The sequence below is a fragment of the Lucilia sericata genome, unplaced genomic scaffold (genome assembly GCF_015586225.1).
Source record: "Lucilia sericata isolate MDLA Ls3-8-SP2 unplaced genomic scaffold, ASM1558622v1 Contig002513F_arrow, whole genome shotgun sequence".
Taxonomy (NCBI): Eukaryota; Metazoa; Arthropoda; class Insecta; order Diptera; family Calliphoridae; genus Lucilia; species Lucilia sericata.
Window position 1 is genome coordinate 5499 of NW_023996287.1, and position 18354 is coordinate 23852.

Consider the following 18354-nt stretch of genomic DNA (forward strand, 5'->3'; position numbering starts at 1 on the left):
TTAAATTTACATCTTTCAATGAATCATTTGTATGGCCATCCAATGATTAATGTGATATTATTGTTATTATTTAAGCCCCCTTCACACGAGCACACAAGTAATATGATCTGTCAAGATTTTGTGTAGAAGAGAACGGATGGGATCGTCTAAACGCAATATGTAATGAAACCATCACACATTGAGAGAAAATACGGATGGAAAATTTGACAGTCGTATGGCTCTCTTCATTTTTTGAAATTTCAAAAAACAAGCAAGTCGCATTAGATCAGGGATGTATTTTATGTAAACACATACAAAAAAAGTGAAACAGCTGTTCCATCTTACTTTGTTATTGTTTTATATCAATCGTGTAAACACAAAAAATATAAATCATACGACTTTTATTCTCTTTTTTGTCATACGGATGGAATTTCATTTTACTTTTTCATTAGTGTGACCGTGTGAAAGGCCCTTTAACAGTAAGCTATAATTATTTTATAGACCATATATTTTTCAAAAACAAAAATTTATTTTATTTTCAATCAAAAACTCATGTAAATATTAAAGGACTTTGTACTTATTTTAATGAAAAGTGTTTCTCATGAAAAAATTCTTACAAAATATGATGACAAAATTTCAAATAAAGAAATATGAATCATATTTTGAAAACGTTGAAATACTTCGTGTTTTCTTTTTTTTTTTGCCTTATTGTTAATCTTTTGTTTAATCAACACATGTTTATTTTTTGTGTTTTGTTTTAAAATTCTTTGTGTTTTTTTTGCAAAAACCTTTTGCAAAAATTGTTTTCTTTGTAAATCTAAAACTTTTTTTAAGCAAAGCAGAAAGTCAGTGGATAAAGAAAGAAAAAATCTGCCGTTAAATTAAGATTTATAACTAAAGATTGGAAAACAAACTTAAAAATGGCTTAAATAGCAATATTTAAAGACTCCAGCCAAATGTACATATTAAACACAATTTAACATATTTTGGTATAAAGTACTTTTGGAACACAGTCTAGTCTATAGTTAAGTCCAGAGCTTAGTCTGCAGTCTAGTCTGTAGTCTAGTTTATAGTCTAGTACATATTAAACACAATTTAACATATTTTGGTATAAAGTACTTTTAGAACCACAGTCTAGTCTATAGTTATGTCTTGAGCTTAGTCTGCGGTCTAGTCTGTAGTCTAGTTATTAGTCTAGTCTACAGTTTAGTATATAGTCTAGTCTACAGACTAGTCTACAGACTAGTCTATAGGTTAGTCTAGTCTATAGTCAAGTCTTTAGTCAAGTCTTTAGTCAAGTCTTTAGTCAAGTCTTTAGTCAAGTCTAAGGACTAGTCTATAGTCTAGTCTATGGACTAGTCTATAGTCTAGTCTATGGACTAGTCTATAGTCTAGTCTATAGTCTAGTCTAAATTCTAGTCTATAGTCTAACCTATAGTCTAGTCCTTAGTCTAGTCTATAGTCTAACCATATAGTAATAGTCTATAGTCTAGTCTATAGTTAGTCTATAGTCTAGTCTATAGTCTAGTCTATAGTCTAGTCTATAGTCTAGTCTATAGTCTAGTCTATAGTCTAGTCTATAGTCTAGTCTATAGTCTAGTCTATAGTCTAGTCTATAGTCTAGTCTATAGTCTAGTCTATAGTCTAGTCTATAGTCTAGTCTATAGTCTAGTCTATAGTCTAGTCTATAGTCTAGTCTATAGTCTAGTCTAGTCTAGTCTATAGTCTAGTCTATAGTCTAGTCTATAGTCTAGTCTATAGTCTAGTCTATAGTCTAGTCTATAGTCTAGTCTATAGTCTAGTCTATAGTCTAGTCTATAGTCTAGTCTATAGTCTAGTCTATAGTCTAGTCTAGTCTATAGTATAGTCTATAGTCTAGTCTATAGTCTAGTCTATAGTCTAGTCTATAGTATAGTCTATAGTCTAGTCTATAGTCTAGTCTATAGTCTAGTCTATAGTCTAGTCTATAGTCTAGTCTATAGTTTAGTCTATAGTCTAGTCTATAGTCTAGTCTATAGTTTAGTCTATAGTTTAGTCTATAGTCTAGTCTATGTATATAGTCTAGTCTATAGTCTAGTCTATAGTCTAGTCCTATCTAGTCTATAGTCTAGTCTATAGTCTAGTCTATAGTCTAGTCTATAGTCTAGTCTATAGTCTATAGTCTAGTCTATAGTCTAGTCTATAGTCTAGTCTATAGTCTAGTCTATAGTCTAGTCTATAGTCTAGTCTATAGTCTAGTCTATAGTCTAGTTTATAGTCTAGTCTATAGTCTAGTCTATAGTCTAGTTTATAGTCTAGTCTATAGTCTAGTCTATAGTTTAGTCTATAGTCTAGTCTATAGTCTAGTCTAGTCTAGTCTATAGTCTAGTCTATAGTCTAGTCTATAGTCTAGTCTATAGTCTAGTCTATAGTCTAGTCTATAGTCTAGTCTATAGTCTAGTCTATAGTCTAGTTTATAGTCTAGTCTATAGTCTAGTCTATAGTCTAGTCTATAGTCTAGTCTATAGTCTAGTCTATAGTCTAGTCTATAGTCTAGTCTATAGTCTAGTCTATAGTCTAGTCTATAGTCTAGTCTATAGTCTAGTCTATAGTCTAGTCTATAGTCTAGTCTATAGTCTAGTCTATAGTCTAGTCTATAGTCTAGTCTATAGTCTAGTCTATAGTCTAGTCTATAGTCTAGTCTATAGTCTAGTCTAGTTAGTCTAGTCTATAGTCTAGTCTATAGTCTAGTCTATAGTCTAGTCTATAGTCTAGTCTATAGTCTAGTCTATAGTCTAGTCTATAGTCTAGTCTATAGTCTAGTCTATAGTCTAGTCATAGTCTAGTCTATAGTCTAGTCTATAGTCTAGTCTATAGTCTAGTCTAGTAGTCTAGTCTATAGTCTAGTCTATAGTCTAGTCTATAGTCTAGTCTATAGTCTAGTCTATAGTCTAGTCTATAGTCTAGTCTATAGTGTAGTCTATAGTCTAGTCTATAGTCTAGTCTATAGGTCTAGTCTATAGTCTAGTCTATAGTCTAGTCTATAGTCTAGTCTATAGTCTAGTCTATAGTCTAGTCTATAGTCTTAGTCTATAGTCTAGCTATAGTCTAGTCTATAGTCTAGTCTATAGTCTAGTCTATAGTCTAGTCTATAGTCTAGTCTATAGTCTAGTCTATAGTTAGTCTATAGTCTAGTCTATAGTCTAGTCTATAGTCTAGTCTATAGTCTAGTCTATAGTCTAGTATAGTCTAGTCTATAGTCTAGTCTATAGTGTAGTCTATAGTCTAGTCTATAGCCTAGTCTTTTGTTTAAGTCTTTAGTCTAGTCTATTGTCTTGTCTATAATCTAGTCTATAGTATATTCTCTAGTCTATTCTATAGTCTAGTCTATATCCTTGTCAATACCCTAGTCAACAGTTTTTATTAAGTCTTTAAACTTTGTGATCTTTATCGTTTAAAAAAATGTCTTTTCCCTAAAAAAATTCCTTTCGGTTTATTAAAATTATAAATAAACCTGTTAAGCTTTATAAAAAAAAAAACTTACTTTATCCTTTAAATTTAAACACCTTAAGCAAAAAGGCATATTAAAGCTTTTAATCCCTCATTTCGAAAAAAAAGTATAATGACTGCAGCTGTTAAATTGTAAAAGACCTTGGTATGTTTGGCTCCTAACAGCTTTAAGACTTGTTGAATTATTTTTATATTTTTTGCTACTTTTTTAGACAGTTGCTATGGGAACTGGTTTGTATAAAAGTGTATGTTAATGCCTGCAGTTTTAGCCTGGTTTTGTTTAGAACAAAAAGTTAAAATAAGAAATAAAATAAAAAAAAACCTTAAACACAGCTGACCGGTAACCGACGCAGGCCAATAAACTACATTTGGGTTTATAAAAGTATAGAGAACTAAAGAGACACAAAAAAGGGTAATAACTAGATTTTAAAATTATGCTGATAATAAAAATCAATGCAAAAATGTTGCAAGTGTTAATATTAATAAGAAATTGGGGTTTTTGCAAAAATTTACAAACAGCTGCTAAATTAAAAGACATTTATGTTTTTAACTATAAATAAAACTGCACCTTTTTTTAGAAACTGACAATAATTTTAAACAGGGTAAAATAAAATTGGATGAAATTTAATCAAAATTATAAAAAAAATAGTTTAATCTACATTCTAGTCTATAGTCTAGTCTATAGTTTTAGTCTATAGTCTAGTCTATAGTCTAGTCTATAGTCTAGCCTATAGTCCAGTCTATAGTCTAGTCTATAGTCTAGTCTATAGTCTAGTCTATAGTCTAGTCTATAGTCTAGTCTATAGTCTATTCTATAGTCTAGTCTATAGTCTAGTCTGTAGTCTAGTCTATAGTCTAGTCTATAGTCTAGTCTGTAGTCTAGTCTACAGTCTAGTCTATAGTCTAGTCTATAGTCTAGTCTATAGTCTAGTCTATAGTCTAGTCTATAGTCTAGTCTATAGTCTAGTCTATAGTCTAGTCTATAGTCTAGTCTATAGTCTAGTCTATAGTCTAGTCTAGTCTATAGTCTAGTCATAGTCTAGTCTATAGTCTAGTCTAGTCTATAGTCTAGTCTATAGTCTAGTCTATAGTCTAGTCTATAGTCTAGTCTATAGTTAGTCTAGTCTAGTCTATAGTCTAGTCTATAGTCTAGTCTATAGTCTAGTCTAGTCTATTCTATAGTCTAGTCTATAGTCTAGGTCTATAGTCTAGTCTATAGTCTAGTCTATAGTCTAGTCTATAGGTCTAGTCTATAGTCTAGTCTATAGTCTAGTCTATAGTCTAGTCTATAGTCTAGTCCTATAGTCGAGTCTATAGTCTAGTCTATAGTCTAGTCTATAGTCTAGTCTATAGTCTAGTCTATAGTCTAGTCTATAGTCTAGTCTATAGTCTAGTCTATAGTCTAGTCTATAGTCTAGTCTATAGTCTAGTCTATAGTCTAGTCTATAGTCTAGTCTATAGTCTAGTCTATAGTCTAGTCTATAGTCTAGTCTATAGTCTAGTCTATAGTCTAGGTCTAGTCTAGGCCATAGTCTAGTCTATAGTCTAGTCTATAGTCTAGTCTATAGTCTAGTCTATAGTCTAGTCTATAGTCTAGTCTATAGTCTAGTCTATAGTCTAGTCTAGTCTAGTCTAGTCTAGTCTATAGTCTAGTCTATAGTCTAGTCTATAGTCTAGTCTATAGTCTAGTCTATATTCTAGTCTATAGTCTAGTCTATATTCTAGTCTATAGTCTAGTCTATAGTCTAGTCTATAGTCTAGTCTATAGTCCAGTCTATAGTCTAGTCTATAGTCTAGTCTATAGTCTAGTCTATAGTCTAGTCTATAGTCTAGTCTATAGTCTAGTCTAGTCTATAGTCTAGTCTAGTCTATAGTCTAGTCTAGTCTATAGTCTAGTCTATAGTCTAGTCTATAGTCTAGTCTATAGTCTAGTCTATAGTCTAGTCTATAGTCTAGTCTATAGTCTAGTCTATAGTCTAGTCTATAGTCTAGTCTATAGTCTAGTCTATAGTGTAGTCTACAAACTAGAATATAGTTTAGTCTATAGTCCAGTCTTTGGTCTAATCTAGAATTTAGTCTATAGTCTAATCTATAGTCTAGTTCAAGAGCAAATGTAAACAATCATTCATCATTTCATAATCTTTCAAAAATAACCTCACTTTTTCCAACACTCTCTTTTCATAAACAAATTTTAACGAAAAAAAGTCCGGTTTTTAAAAGCTTTGTATTCTAATTATCTTAATTTTTTTTTTAATTTTTGTAAAAAAGTAAAACCTTTTTATTAAATAAATCAAGTGTTGTTTATAATTCTTTGGTTTTTTTTTTTTTTTTTGTAGTTCCAGTTGCTTTAGAACTAGTTTCTTTCTTTTATTCAAGCAACATTCTTTAGCTAGTTGCAAGTTAAAATTTTTAGTTAAAAAAAAAAATAAAAATCTACATATAAAAAACTTGCAGTTAAAGATGTGTTAAAAATATAAATAAAAAAGAACAGAAAAACTAAACTAGTTTAAAATATATAAAGATTTATTAAGTTAAAAATAAAAGTGTCAACAATTTAGCGGGTATTTTGGTTCTAAATATTCTAAAAAATAAAGCTAAACAAATAAAATTATAATTTCTATCGTAATTTTTCATTAATAATATAATAAAATCCCTGATTTCTGTTTAAAGTCAGGACGTATGAGGTATGAGTGCTAAGAATTGTGTGATTGCTATAGAAAATTGCTTTAAATTTAACAAATTCTCTGAAAACCTAAAAATTTCAACCTCCAAATAAACGCTAAATGGTAAACACTGTTAAACACTTTAACATTCACTCTTTTTGCTTCCTTTTACAATAATAACAAAACGAAAAAAACCTGTTGTACATAAATTCTTCATTATTATTATGATATTTTTTATTTTATTTATGTTAAAATCGGATTTTTTGTCTACAACTTTTTTCATTTAACAATTTCTTTTTGTTAACTCTTTTTTGTTGTTGTTTTTGTATTCTTTTGTAAGAAGAAGAAACATGTTGCTCTTCTTCTTTTTATATCACAAAAATACACTTAGATTCTCTCTCACACATTCTACTCTTTTAAAAACCCAAGAAAAGGTTCTTTATTTATTAAATTATTCTTGTTTTTGTTGTGATTTCTTTTGTTTGTGTGTGGGTTTCTTTTCTCTATTTGGGTACATCTTTATACATATATTTTTTACGGTTTCTTTTAATTTATGTTTATTTGTTGTTGTTGTTATTTAAACCTGGCTTAGTTTGTTTATAGTGTGTGCTTGTCTATCTGTCAAGTTGGCTTTGCTGTCTTTGTTGTTATTTTTAGGCATAATTGTGTTTGTTTATAATGGAGAATTGGCATTTTAAAATTCTGGTTTATTAAACTTTTGCTTATAAAAATTCTATTCTTAAATCGTGTTTAAAAATAACAAACTCTTTTGGTTGAAATGAAAAAGAATCAAAAGAGAGTGGGTATAAAAGAAGAGTAAAGAATGCAATAATTTTTATGTATGATTTATAAATAGCATAGGAAAAAGAGCAGACTTCAAGAAAAATTTTAAGATTAAAAAAAGATATGGACAGAAGTCTAGGCTATAGTCCTGTCAATAGACTAGTCTATAGCTTAGTCTACAGTTTATAGTCTAGACTATAGAATAGTCTATTGTCTGGACTATAGAATAATCTATAGTCTGGACTATAGAACCGTCTATAGTATGGACTATAGAATAGTCTACAGTCTGGACTAAAGAAAAGCCTATAGTCTGGACTATAGAATAGTCTCTAGTCTGGACTATAACATAGTCTAGTCTGGGCTATAAAATTGTCTATAGTTTGGACTATAGAATAGTCTATAGTCTGGACTATAGTATAGTCTAAAGTCTGGACTTTATAGAATAGTATATAGTCTGGACTAGAGAATAGTCTATAGTCTGGACTATAGAATAGTCTATAGTCTGGACTATAGAATAGTCTAAAGTATGGATTATAGAATAGTCTATAGTCTGGACTAAAGAATAGTCTGTAATCTGGACTAAAGAATAGTCTATAGCCTTTACTATAGAATTATCTGGACTATAGAAGAGTGTATAGGCTGGACAATAAAACAGTCTATAGTCTGGACAATAGAACAGTCTATAGTCTGGACTATGGAACAGTCTATAGTCTGGACTATAGAACGGTCTATAATCTGGACTATAGAACAGTCTATAGTCTGGACTATAGAACAGTCTATATTCTGGACTATAGAACAGTCTATAGTCTGGACTATAGAACAGTCTATAGTCTGAACTATAGAACAGTCTATAGTCTGGACTATAGAACAGTCTACAGTCTGGACTATAGAACAGTCTATAGTATGGACTATAGAATAGTCTACAGTCTGGACTAAAGAAAAGCCTATAGTCTGGACTATAGAGTAGTCTATGGTCTGCATTATAGAATAGTCTCTAGTCTGGACTATAACATAGTCTAGTCTGGGTTATAAAATTGTCTATAGTCTGGACTATAGTATAGTCTATAGTCTGGACTTTAGAATAGTATATAGTCTGGACTATATAATAGTCTATAGTCTGGACTATAGAATAGTCTATAGTCTGGACTATAGAATAGTCTAAAGTATGGATTATAGAATAGTCTATAGTCTGGACTATAGAATAGTCTATAGTCTGGACTAAAGAATAGTCTGTAATCTGGACTAAAGAATAGTCTATAGCCTGGACTATAGAATTGTCTATAGTCTGGACTATAGAACAGTGTATAGGCTGGACTATAGAACAGTGTATAGGCTGGACAATAAAACAGTCTATAGTCTGGACAATAGAACAGTCTATAGTCTGGACTATAGAACGGTCTATAGTCTGGACTATAGAACAGTCTATAGTCTGGACTATAGAACAGTCTATAGTCTGGACTATAGAACAGTCTATGGTCTGGACTATAGAACAGTCTATAGTCTGGACTTTAGAACAGTCTATAGTCTGGACTATAGAACAGTCTATAGTCTGGACTATAGAACAGTCTATAGTCTGGACTATAGAACAGTCTATAGTCTGGACTATAGAACAGTCTATAGTCTGGACTATAGAACAGTCTATAGTCTGGACTATGGAACAGTCTATAGTCTAGACTATAGAATAGTCTATAGTATGGACTATAGAATAGTCTATAGTATGGACTATAGAATAGTCTATAGTATGGACTATAGAATAGTCTATAGTATGGACTATAGAATAGTCTATAGTATGGACTATAGAATAGTCTATAGTATGGACTATAGTACAGTCTATAGTCTGGACTATAGAACCGTCTATAGTTTGGATTATAGTCTGGACTATAGAACAGTCAATAGTCTGGACTATAGAACAGTCAATAGTCTGGACTATAGAACAGTCTATAGTCTGGATTACAGAATAGTCTATAGTCTGGACTATAGAACAGTCTATAGTCTGGACTATAGAACAGTCTATAGTCTGGACTATAGAACAGTCTATAGTCTGGACTATAGAACAGTCTATAGTCTGGACTATAGAACAGTCTATAGTCTGGACTATAGAACAGTCTATAGTCTGGACTATAGAACAGTCTATAGTCTGGACTATAGAACAGTCTATAGTCTGGACTATAGAACAGTCTATAGTCTGGACTATAGAACAGTCAATAGTCTGGACTATAGAACAGTCAATAGTCTGGACTATAGAACAGTCAATAGTCTGGAGTATAGAACAGTCTATAGTCTGGATTATAGAACAGTCTATAGTCTGGACTATAGAACAGTCTATAGTCTGGACTATAGAACAGTCAATAGTATGGACTATAGAAAAGTCTATAGTCTTGACTATAGAACAGTCTATAGTCTGGACTATAGAACAGTCTATAGTCTGGACTATAGAACAGTCTATAGTCTGGACTATAGAACAGTCTATAGTCTGGACTATAGAACAGTCTATAGTCTGGACTATAGAACAGTCTATAGTCTGGACTATAGAACAGTCTATAGTCTGGACTATAGAACAGTCTATAGTCTGGACTATAGAACAGTCAATAGTCTGGAGTATAGAACAGTCAATAGTATGGACTATAGAAAAGTCTATAGTCTTGACTATAGAACAGTCTATATAGTCTGTATGGACTATAATTTAGTCTATACTATAGTTTATGGTCTGGTCTAAAGTCTAGTCTGTAGTCTGGCTTATAGGCTCTTCTATAGTGTATGCCATACTGCTTCATAAGGAACTATTCTTTATTATTCTTTATACAATGACTCACTTCTTTATTAGGAATTATTTTAATTGCTGTATAAATTTCATTATATTTTTTCCACGTTATCAGTTTCTTCAACTTTGTTTTTTTTTTATTAAAGTGCAATAAAATTTATTCATAATGAAAAAGAGAAAAAAATTCTTACTATTTAAGTAAATAATTTGCAATTTGTTTTTAATACCCTGTTGTTTTTTTAAAGGAGCGATAACTTTTTATATAAAAATTGATTTTTGTTATAACAAAAAATATTGAAATTCAATAAAAGAAATAAAAAAAATATAAGAAATATTTTCTAAATTAAATAAAGAAAAAAATGTTAGCAAAAATTATAGAGATAAGAATGGGGTATAAATAAATTGTCAACTGATAGATAATAAAAAAAAAAAAAACAAAAATAAATAAAGGTAAATAATAGTATAGAGTGCAGCTATCAAATAAAGTCATATATAAAAATTACAAAAAAAAACTATAGATAAAATAAGAAATTTATATAAGTTTTGGGGTTAAAAATTTGTATTCAACTAAAATATAAAGAATTTTATTATAATTTAAAGATATTTGATTTTATTTCTTAATAAATTTTTGCTTATTTAATCATATTTCTTGAATTATAAAGGAATTCTTTGAAATTTGTTTGAAAACTAAAGAAAATAATGTGGCAACTCTTAAGTTTATGGCTTTGTTTTGATTATGAACAAAAACAAACAAAAATCAATCACACCCAACACTCTATCACTCTTTTCTTCTCTCTTTCACACATAAAGCATAAAAATTTGCAACTTTGTTTACTTATTATTGTTGTCACTCTAGCATAATGTCATTATGCTAAAGAAATGCAACTCTGTTTGTTTATTACTGTTGTCAATCTGTAGCTAAAACCCTATTAAATCACAAGACATAAACATTTACATTTAATAGATAATAAATAATCGGCCCAAGAGTTTTTTTATAAAAAAAAAAAAAAACAAAGAAATATTCATTTATATCTTTTTGTGGTTTTATAAAAACTTTATAAAATAAATAAAAAATCCACAAAAAAATTAAAGAAAAAGAAACAGCAAAACTTTTAAACAAAGAATCTTAAATAATAAATTAAAAAACAATTTTTTATAATAACTTTAAAAGGCTTTAGAAAAAAATATTAAAAAACATTTAAAAAGAAATAAATATTTCATTTATTTTTGTTCATTTTTTTAAAACTACGGAAGTTGTCATTGTGACGCAATGTTGTGTTAAGTGATAACTTTTTGTTTTCTTTATAATTTTTTGACCAAATATGTGTCAATAAACTTCAATTGTTTAAAATTTCCTAAAATGTGTTTAAGAGAAATAAAAATGCAGTTTTTAATGTCATGGCAGAGCTATAAAATAATGAATAACTAAAATTTCTTGATAACCAAAACCCCCTTCAATATAACAAACAAAGTTATTGAAATATTGTTATTTTTAAAAAATTTTGTATTTCCCTGCTATTTAAGATAAGAAAATGTCGAGTTTAATGTATAAATATATAAATTTGGGTCATAAAGCTTAATAAGACTACTATATTCCTTCGCTATTCAAAATGTTTCTTCTAACTTCTACCAAAAATCCTAAAAAATTTCTTAACTTTGTTTTAAAACCTCAAAAAACAACAACAAAAATCAATCATTAAAATGAAAGTGATCGTTAAACGAAAACAAGTTTTCTAAATGGTTATATAAACCAAATATAGTTTTTAAACATTAAAAAACAATTAAATAAAATAAAAATACGTTAAAAAATTTGTTTTTAAATTTGACTGCATACGTTAGAAACTTTAGCTAAATATCCATTGTTTAAATGAAACATAAAAAAGTTTTATCTTTAAATCTTAAAACCATTAATTTAAGATGTTTAACAAAGAAATATTTAATTGGTTGGTATGCCAAAGAAAAAAAACGAAATATAATCCGAACAACTAACTGTTGAAAGACGGTTTCATAGACGAAATTATTCTATTAAGTGAACTATAATAAGGACTATTACCAGACCATATTATGGGCGATAGTTTAGTCTAAAGTTTGGACTATAGTGTAGTACGTAATGTGGGCTATAATGCAATCTATAGTCATCACAGTCTATAGCCTAAACTATAGTCTAATCTATATTCAGAACTGTAGTCTAATCTATATTCTGAACTGTAGTCTAATCTATATTCGAAACTATATATATAGTCGGGACTATATTGTAGTCTATTGTCTGGACTATAGTGTAGTCTATATTCTGGACTATACACTATAGTCAGGACTATAGTGTAGTCCAGACTGTGTAGTCTATAGTCTGGACTATGATGTAGTCAATAGTCTGGACTATAGTGTAGTCTATTGTCTAGACTATAGTATAGTCTATAGTCTAGACTATAGTATAGTCTATAGTCTAGACTATAGTATTGTCTATAGTCTAGACTATAGTATAGTCTATAGTCTAGACTATAGTATTGTCTATAGCCTGAACTATAGTCTAATCTATATTCTGAACTATAGTCTGGACTATAGTGTAGTCTATAGTCTGGCCTTAGTGTAGTCTATATAGTCAAGTACATATAGTGTAGTCTATAGTCTGGACTATAGTGTAGTCTATAGTCTGGACTTAGTGTAGTCTATAGTCTAGACTTTAGTGTAGTCTATAGTCTGGACTATATTGTAGTCTATAGTCTGGACTTCGTTTAGTCTATAGTCTGAACTATAGTGTAGTCTATAGTCTGGAATATAGTATAGTCTATAGTCTGAACTATAGCGTAGTCTTAGTCTGGACTATAGTGCAATCTATAGTCTCGTCTATAGTGCAATCTATAGTCTGGGCTATAGTGCAATCTATAGTCTGGGCTAAAGTGCAATCTATAGTCTGGGCTGCAGTGTTATAGTAAGGACTAAAGACTAGAATGTAATCTAGATTGAAGACTATAGTCTGGACTATAGTGTAGTCTTAGTCTGAACCATAGCTTAGTTCATAGTCTGGACTACAGCTGGATCAATGTGATTACTCTAGCCTAACATATAGTCTGAACTAGTCTAGTCTATAATCTGAACTACAGCCCAGTCTACTGACTTTTAGTCTAGTATGTAGTCTGATCTATAGTATAGTCTATACTCTAATCTATAGTCTAGTCTACAGTCTAATCTATAGTTCAGTATATAGTCCAGTATATAGTCTAGTCTATAGTCTAGTCTATAGTCTGATCTATAGTCTAATCTATATTCTAGAACATAGAACATTTATTTTCTAGTCTATGGTCTAGTCTATAGTCTAGTCTATAGTCAAGTCTATAGTCTAGTCTATATAGTATATAGTGAAGTCTATAGTCAATTCTATAGTGTAGTTTACGGTCTAGTCTAAAGTCTGAGATATAGTCTAGTCTAGACTGTAGTATATAGTCTAGTTTATAATCTAGTCTGTAGTCTGAACTATAGTCTAGTCTGCAATCTGAACTATGGAATATAGTATAGAATATAGTCTAGTCTATAGGCTAGTTTATAGTCTAGTCTATAGTCTAGTCAGTAGTCTAGTCCATAGTCTAGTATATAGTCTAGTCTATAGTCTAGTTTATAGTCTAGTCTATAGTCTAGTTTATAGTCTAGTCTGTCGACTAGTCTATAGTCTAGTATATAATCTAGTCTGTAGTCTAATCTATACTCTAGTGTATAGTCTAGTCTACAGTCTAGTTTAATCTATAGTCTAGTGTATAGTCTAGTCTACAGTCTAGTCTATAGTTTAGTTTATAGTATAGTCTAGTGTATAGTCTAGTTTATAGTCTAGTCTATAGTCTAGTTTATAGTCTAGTCTATGGTTTAGTTTAGAGTCTAGTTTATAGTGTAGTTTATCTATAGTCTAGTGGACAGTTAGTATTGATTCTGATATTCCCATTAGATATCCGATAGTACCTAAGGCAATTTGTTGCCCTATTTATGGCTGATATTTCGGTTGGCCAATTATGCAGCTTTGATTTTTTTACTTTTTCCGATTTTTTCACTGATTTTTATTTACTTTTTAAACACTTTGAAATTGATTTTATAATATTGTCGATTTTGCACTTTGAAATATTATCGAGAGAGAAATCTTTCAAATTTTGTTTAATATTATTGAAACATATTTGACATCACTGTTAACCAGTTTAAGACTGTGTTAACAATTACTCTATTTCTGTATTGCACTGTTACACTATTAGCGTTTTCTTGTAGGTTATGAATGATCTTTAGAATTTTTCTAGTTTACAATAAAATGTTTTGGAATGTTGCCATTTTTTATACTTTCTTTATCATTTTACACTTTTTTTCTTCAAAATTTTAACTATTCATAAAGAAATCTTTTATGTTGATTTCTATGTTTTGATGTCAAGATCACTTTCACTTTCTTTTTTGAAGCGTTTTCAAGATGAAGTTTAAGTTTACAACTACTTACCTTTGGCAATTCTCTTTTGCGTCTAAAAATAACACCATCATTTTCTATATAATCGGGAACCTCTTTACGATTTGAAAAATTAAACACCATAGAGGTATTTTCGGCAGGTGCAGCTGGTGGTGCCTGGCGTCGTTTACGCATGGCCCACAATGGACTATTTGTAGCACTTATAACGGAATCAACATCGGAATAGCCGGTAGTAGAAGCTGTTGCAGCGTTTGGGGCTGTTGATTTAATCACATGATGTTCAAGACTAGCTGAGGGCGAGGAGGTGGAGGAGGATGTATTATGGGCTGTTGCAGTAGGAGAAGTTTGATGTGTAGAATTGGTGGATTTTTTCAAATCATTTATGCGATTCTTTTCTATTTCGCGTGAAGTAAGATTGGTGTTATTAGGGGAGGAATGTTTTAAAGTTTCCATAGTGGAATCGTTGATTTTTTGCTGTTGTTGTTGCTGCTGCTGCTGTTGGGTATTGAGTAAAGGACGTATAACACCTATTTGTTTGCCCGTATTAAGGGCTGTAGAGGAGTTTGTGGAAGAGGAATTGGAGGTGGAGGAAGAGGGTGAATTTGTTGTTGTTGTTGTATTGAATTTAAATTGTTGTGTATAACCCGCTTTTGCTATATTATCGAGTGCCGTGCGCGTTATACGTTTTGAGGTTGTTAATTTCAAATCGCCCGTATCGTGATCGATGTCTTCACCACCATCACTTAAATCACTACTACTGGGAGGAGGCGTTGAGGCGTCGTCTACGTTGTTGTCGCCGTTTTCTTCTTTGTCCGTCTTCTTTGTTAAACAGTCATAATTATTAACTGTTGCTTCTTCGTTTTTCATAGCGATCGTATTGTTGCTGCTGTTGCTTGAAATTGTAGTTGCTGTAGTTGTAGTAGCTTCAGTATTATTTGATTTTTTATTATTTATAATCTTATCGTTTTCGTTTTTAAGAGAGTTGCTTTCTTCGTTTATTAAATCGTTGTTGTAGGGGGGATATTTGTTATTTATATTGTGGCGTTGGCATGATGCGTCACCACCATGATCACCACCTTCGTTGACAGCATTTTTGCTGCAGTTATCGCTGCTATTGCTTTTAGTTGGTGTGTTATCGTTTAATTTCAATTTACTTAACTCTTTGCTGAGCGATGTGACCGGAGAATCGGTTACCATTTCAAATTTCTCTTTATTTAGATCTCTCTTAGTTAGTTTCTCTTTATTTGGCAGATCCATTTGCTCTTTATTTTTATTTTGTTCACGCTCTTGATTGAATTTTTGTCGCGGTATTATGTCCGGTGTATGTTCTGATAGCGAGCTAAGACCTTTTAAAGGTGTTAAACTTTCGGCAGATGTATTATTGGCCATAGCCTTGTTAAGGACCTTTCTACCCAAGGGAGATTGCAATAGATCATTGGCTTGTGGTGTGGACGATTTTAAAGGTTTTTGTGGTTGTTGTGGCGTTAGATTTAATTTCTTAGTGGGACTTAGAGATTTGTTGTAAGTAGGCAAAGGTTTTTGTTCTTTAATGATATTTTTAAAAGTTTCCACTTTACTGGCCACCTCACCTTTGCAGTTGCCACGATTGGTGGCTCTGGGTCTACGATTAGCCGAGGCCTCAAACATTTTTAAAGTTTGCTTAACCAAATCCGGTGGAGGTCTTTCGGTATCATCTATTATGGAGGTTAGTCTTTTGGGAGGCATATGATCCGTACCCTGTTGCAGTCTTTCTCTAGCATTATGAATTTTATCTTCTATGCTCACCTGATTAGCACAGGGAGCCGAGGTATTGGCTCTAGTATGCCAAGGAGACTTTTCACTTAATAAAGCCTCTACAGAACGGGCTCTTTTCAAAGAATCATTGCCCCGTTTCAAATGGCGAGAACGTTTATTATATGAGGTTTCGGTAAAGGTAACACCCACACCATTTGAACCCTGATTATGGGGGGAATACCTTTTTTCGGGAGTTTTATTTAGAGACGTTTTCAAAATTCCAGTTTTCTTAGGCGATTCCTGTTTAAAGTTTTCATAAATAAAATCCTGTTGATTAGCATCTTCATCATCCTCAGCCTCCACCTCTTCATCTTCATCACAATTTTCCTCCTCATTATGATTATCCAGTAAATTATTTAAACTAGTAGAACGTCTTAATTGATCTTTATTTAAACGCTGCTGTTCCATGGATTCCCTTAAAGCCAAACTTAAATAGCGGCATCTTAATTTGGAAACAATACCCGGACCATAACTTAAATCCTCATTGGTATCCAATTCAGAGGACTCCACGTTAACCCCACCGCCTCCACCTCCTCCTACACGATTATTTAAACGATTTGTGGCCAAACAGCCACTTAAATGTGTATTATTCTGTGAGGACTTTTTCATTTCTTGCACGGCCACCATTTTCTTTTTAACCAAACAATTACCACTAGATGAGGGCAAAAATGTGGCTGCTGCTGCTGCTGATCCGGCTAAACTGCCTGCCGAATTGCTAGAGGTTAATTTACTAGGCGACTTTAAATCCTCGCCAAAACTTGCACCCGTTACAGTATTTTGTTTAAATTTTATAAATTTTTTATTATTCAACTGTTGCTGCTGCTGTTGTTGTTGTTCGTTTTTAATAAATTGATTTTCTTGTAATTTTTGTGAGATTTTCACTATACCAGCACTACTACTATTTTGATTATTACCACTAACACTTATAACACCAATAGTTACACTATTATTTGTTGCTGTTGTTGTATTATTAAAATTATTATTAATATTATTTGTAACTCCCGTAATATTATTTGCCGCACATACTAAACGTTCACTCTCGCATTTATTTAGAGACTGATGATTACTATTAGTAGCAAACACATTTGCTCCAGTTGTTGTGTTTAACAAAAACCCGCTATTTTCTCTCTCATTCTCAGTTCTCTTTGTTAATGTTGCTGCTGATGATGATGATGATGATGATGGTGAAGAAGAGGAAGCAGTATTTGTATTAGTAGAACCCGTTAAACGAGTTGCCATTTCTTGTAATTGTTGTTGTTGTTGTTGTTTATTTGTAATACTAGCATTAGTTATTAGTGTTTCATCATTAAATTCTTGTTGTTGTTGCCGTTGCTCTTCTTCATTTATTATTTCTTTGGTTTTCTTGAAAATTTCAAAATATTCTTGTTGTTGCTGTTGTTCAGCCATTATTTCATTATTTTCTTGTCGATTCTTTTCTAAACTCTCTTTAGTTTGTTTTATAGAAAAGATCTCTTCTTCTTTGGTTGTTGCAAACAATGCTGAGCAGCTTGACGACGATGATGATGAAGTTGTTATTGTTGTTGCTGCTGATGTTGCTGTATATTGACCTCCAAACAATTTTTCAGCTTTTTCTTTGAGTGGCGATGATGATGTTGTTTTAAATGATTTAATATTTATTGCCGGCTTTGCTGTTGTTGCTGTCGTTGTAATATATTGTTTATTTACCTTAGTTGTTGTAGTAGTAGTGGAATAATCTTTGGTTGAACAGACTTGTGGTAAACCATCTGCAAACAAAATGGAAAAACAAGAAAAAGAATATAAGAAAAATATGTTAATTTTCTGCATAAAAATTTAAATAAAGTGTTATTAGATCAGAAAACTGACTTTTTTATACAAACAGAAACTGTTATACTCAAGATTTTCTATAAAGAAACTTTTATATTGAAGATTTTCTAAAGAAAAAAACTGTAATAATGAATTTTTTCTATAGAAAATGCTATTGTTATGAAGTCTTCTAGAGAAAAAACGGTTGTGCTATTGAAAAACTGTTATACTGAACATTTTCTATAGGAATAACTGTCATACTGAACATTTTTTATAAAAAAGTTACATAAAAAATGTAATATTAAAGATTTTCTATGGAAAAAAACTGTTATACTGAAGATGTTCTATAGAAAAACTGTTATACTGAAGATTTTCTATGGAGAAAACTGTTATACTAAATATTTTCTATTGAAAAAACTTTTATACCAAAGATTTTCTATGGAAAAAAAATTGTTTTACTAAAGACATTCTACAGGAACAACTGTTATACTGAAGAATTTCAGGAAAATTTTTGTTATATTCATGGTTTTCTATGGAAAAATCTGTTATACTAGAGTTTTTATTGATATTTTCTATATAAAAACAGTTATATTAGAGTTTTTCTTGGAGTTTTCTATAGAAAAAACTGTTATACTAAAGATTTTCTAAAGAAAAAACTGTTATGCTGA

The 18354-nt window shown here is 30.9% G+C and overlaps 1 protein-coding gene across 1 annotated transcript; it reads right to left on the reverse strand.

Moving 5' to 3' along the window:
- Positions 1-13707: 13707 nt before the first annotated feature.
- LOC119614025 (homeobox protein 5-like) lies at positions 13708-17655 on the reverse strand. Its single transcript, XM_037970104.1, has one exon. The coding sequence runs from the start codon at positions 17306-17308 to the stop codon at positions 14030-14032; it is 3279 nt and encodes a 1092-aa protein (XP_037826032.1). The 5' UTR covers positions 17309-17655; the 3' UTR covers positions 13708-14029.
- Between the last annotated feature and the right edge of the window lie 699 nt (positions 17656-18354).

Coding starts and splice junctions, on each gene's coding strand:
- LOC119614025 (XM_037970104.1), bottom strand. CDS start 17,308: ATGGCTGAACAACAGCAACAACAAGAATATTTTGAAATTTTCAAGAAA.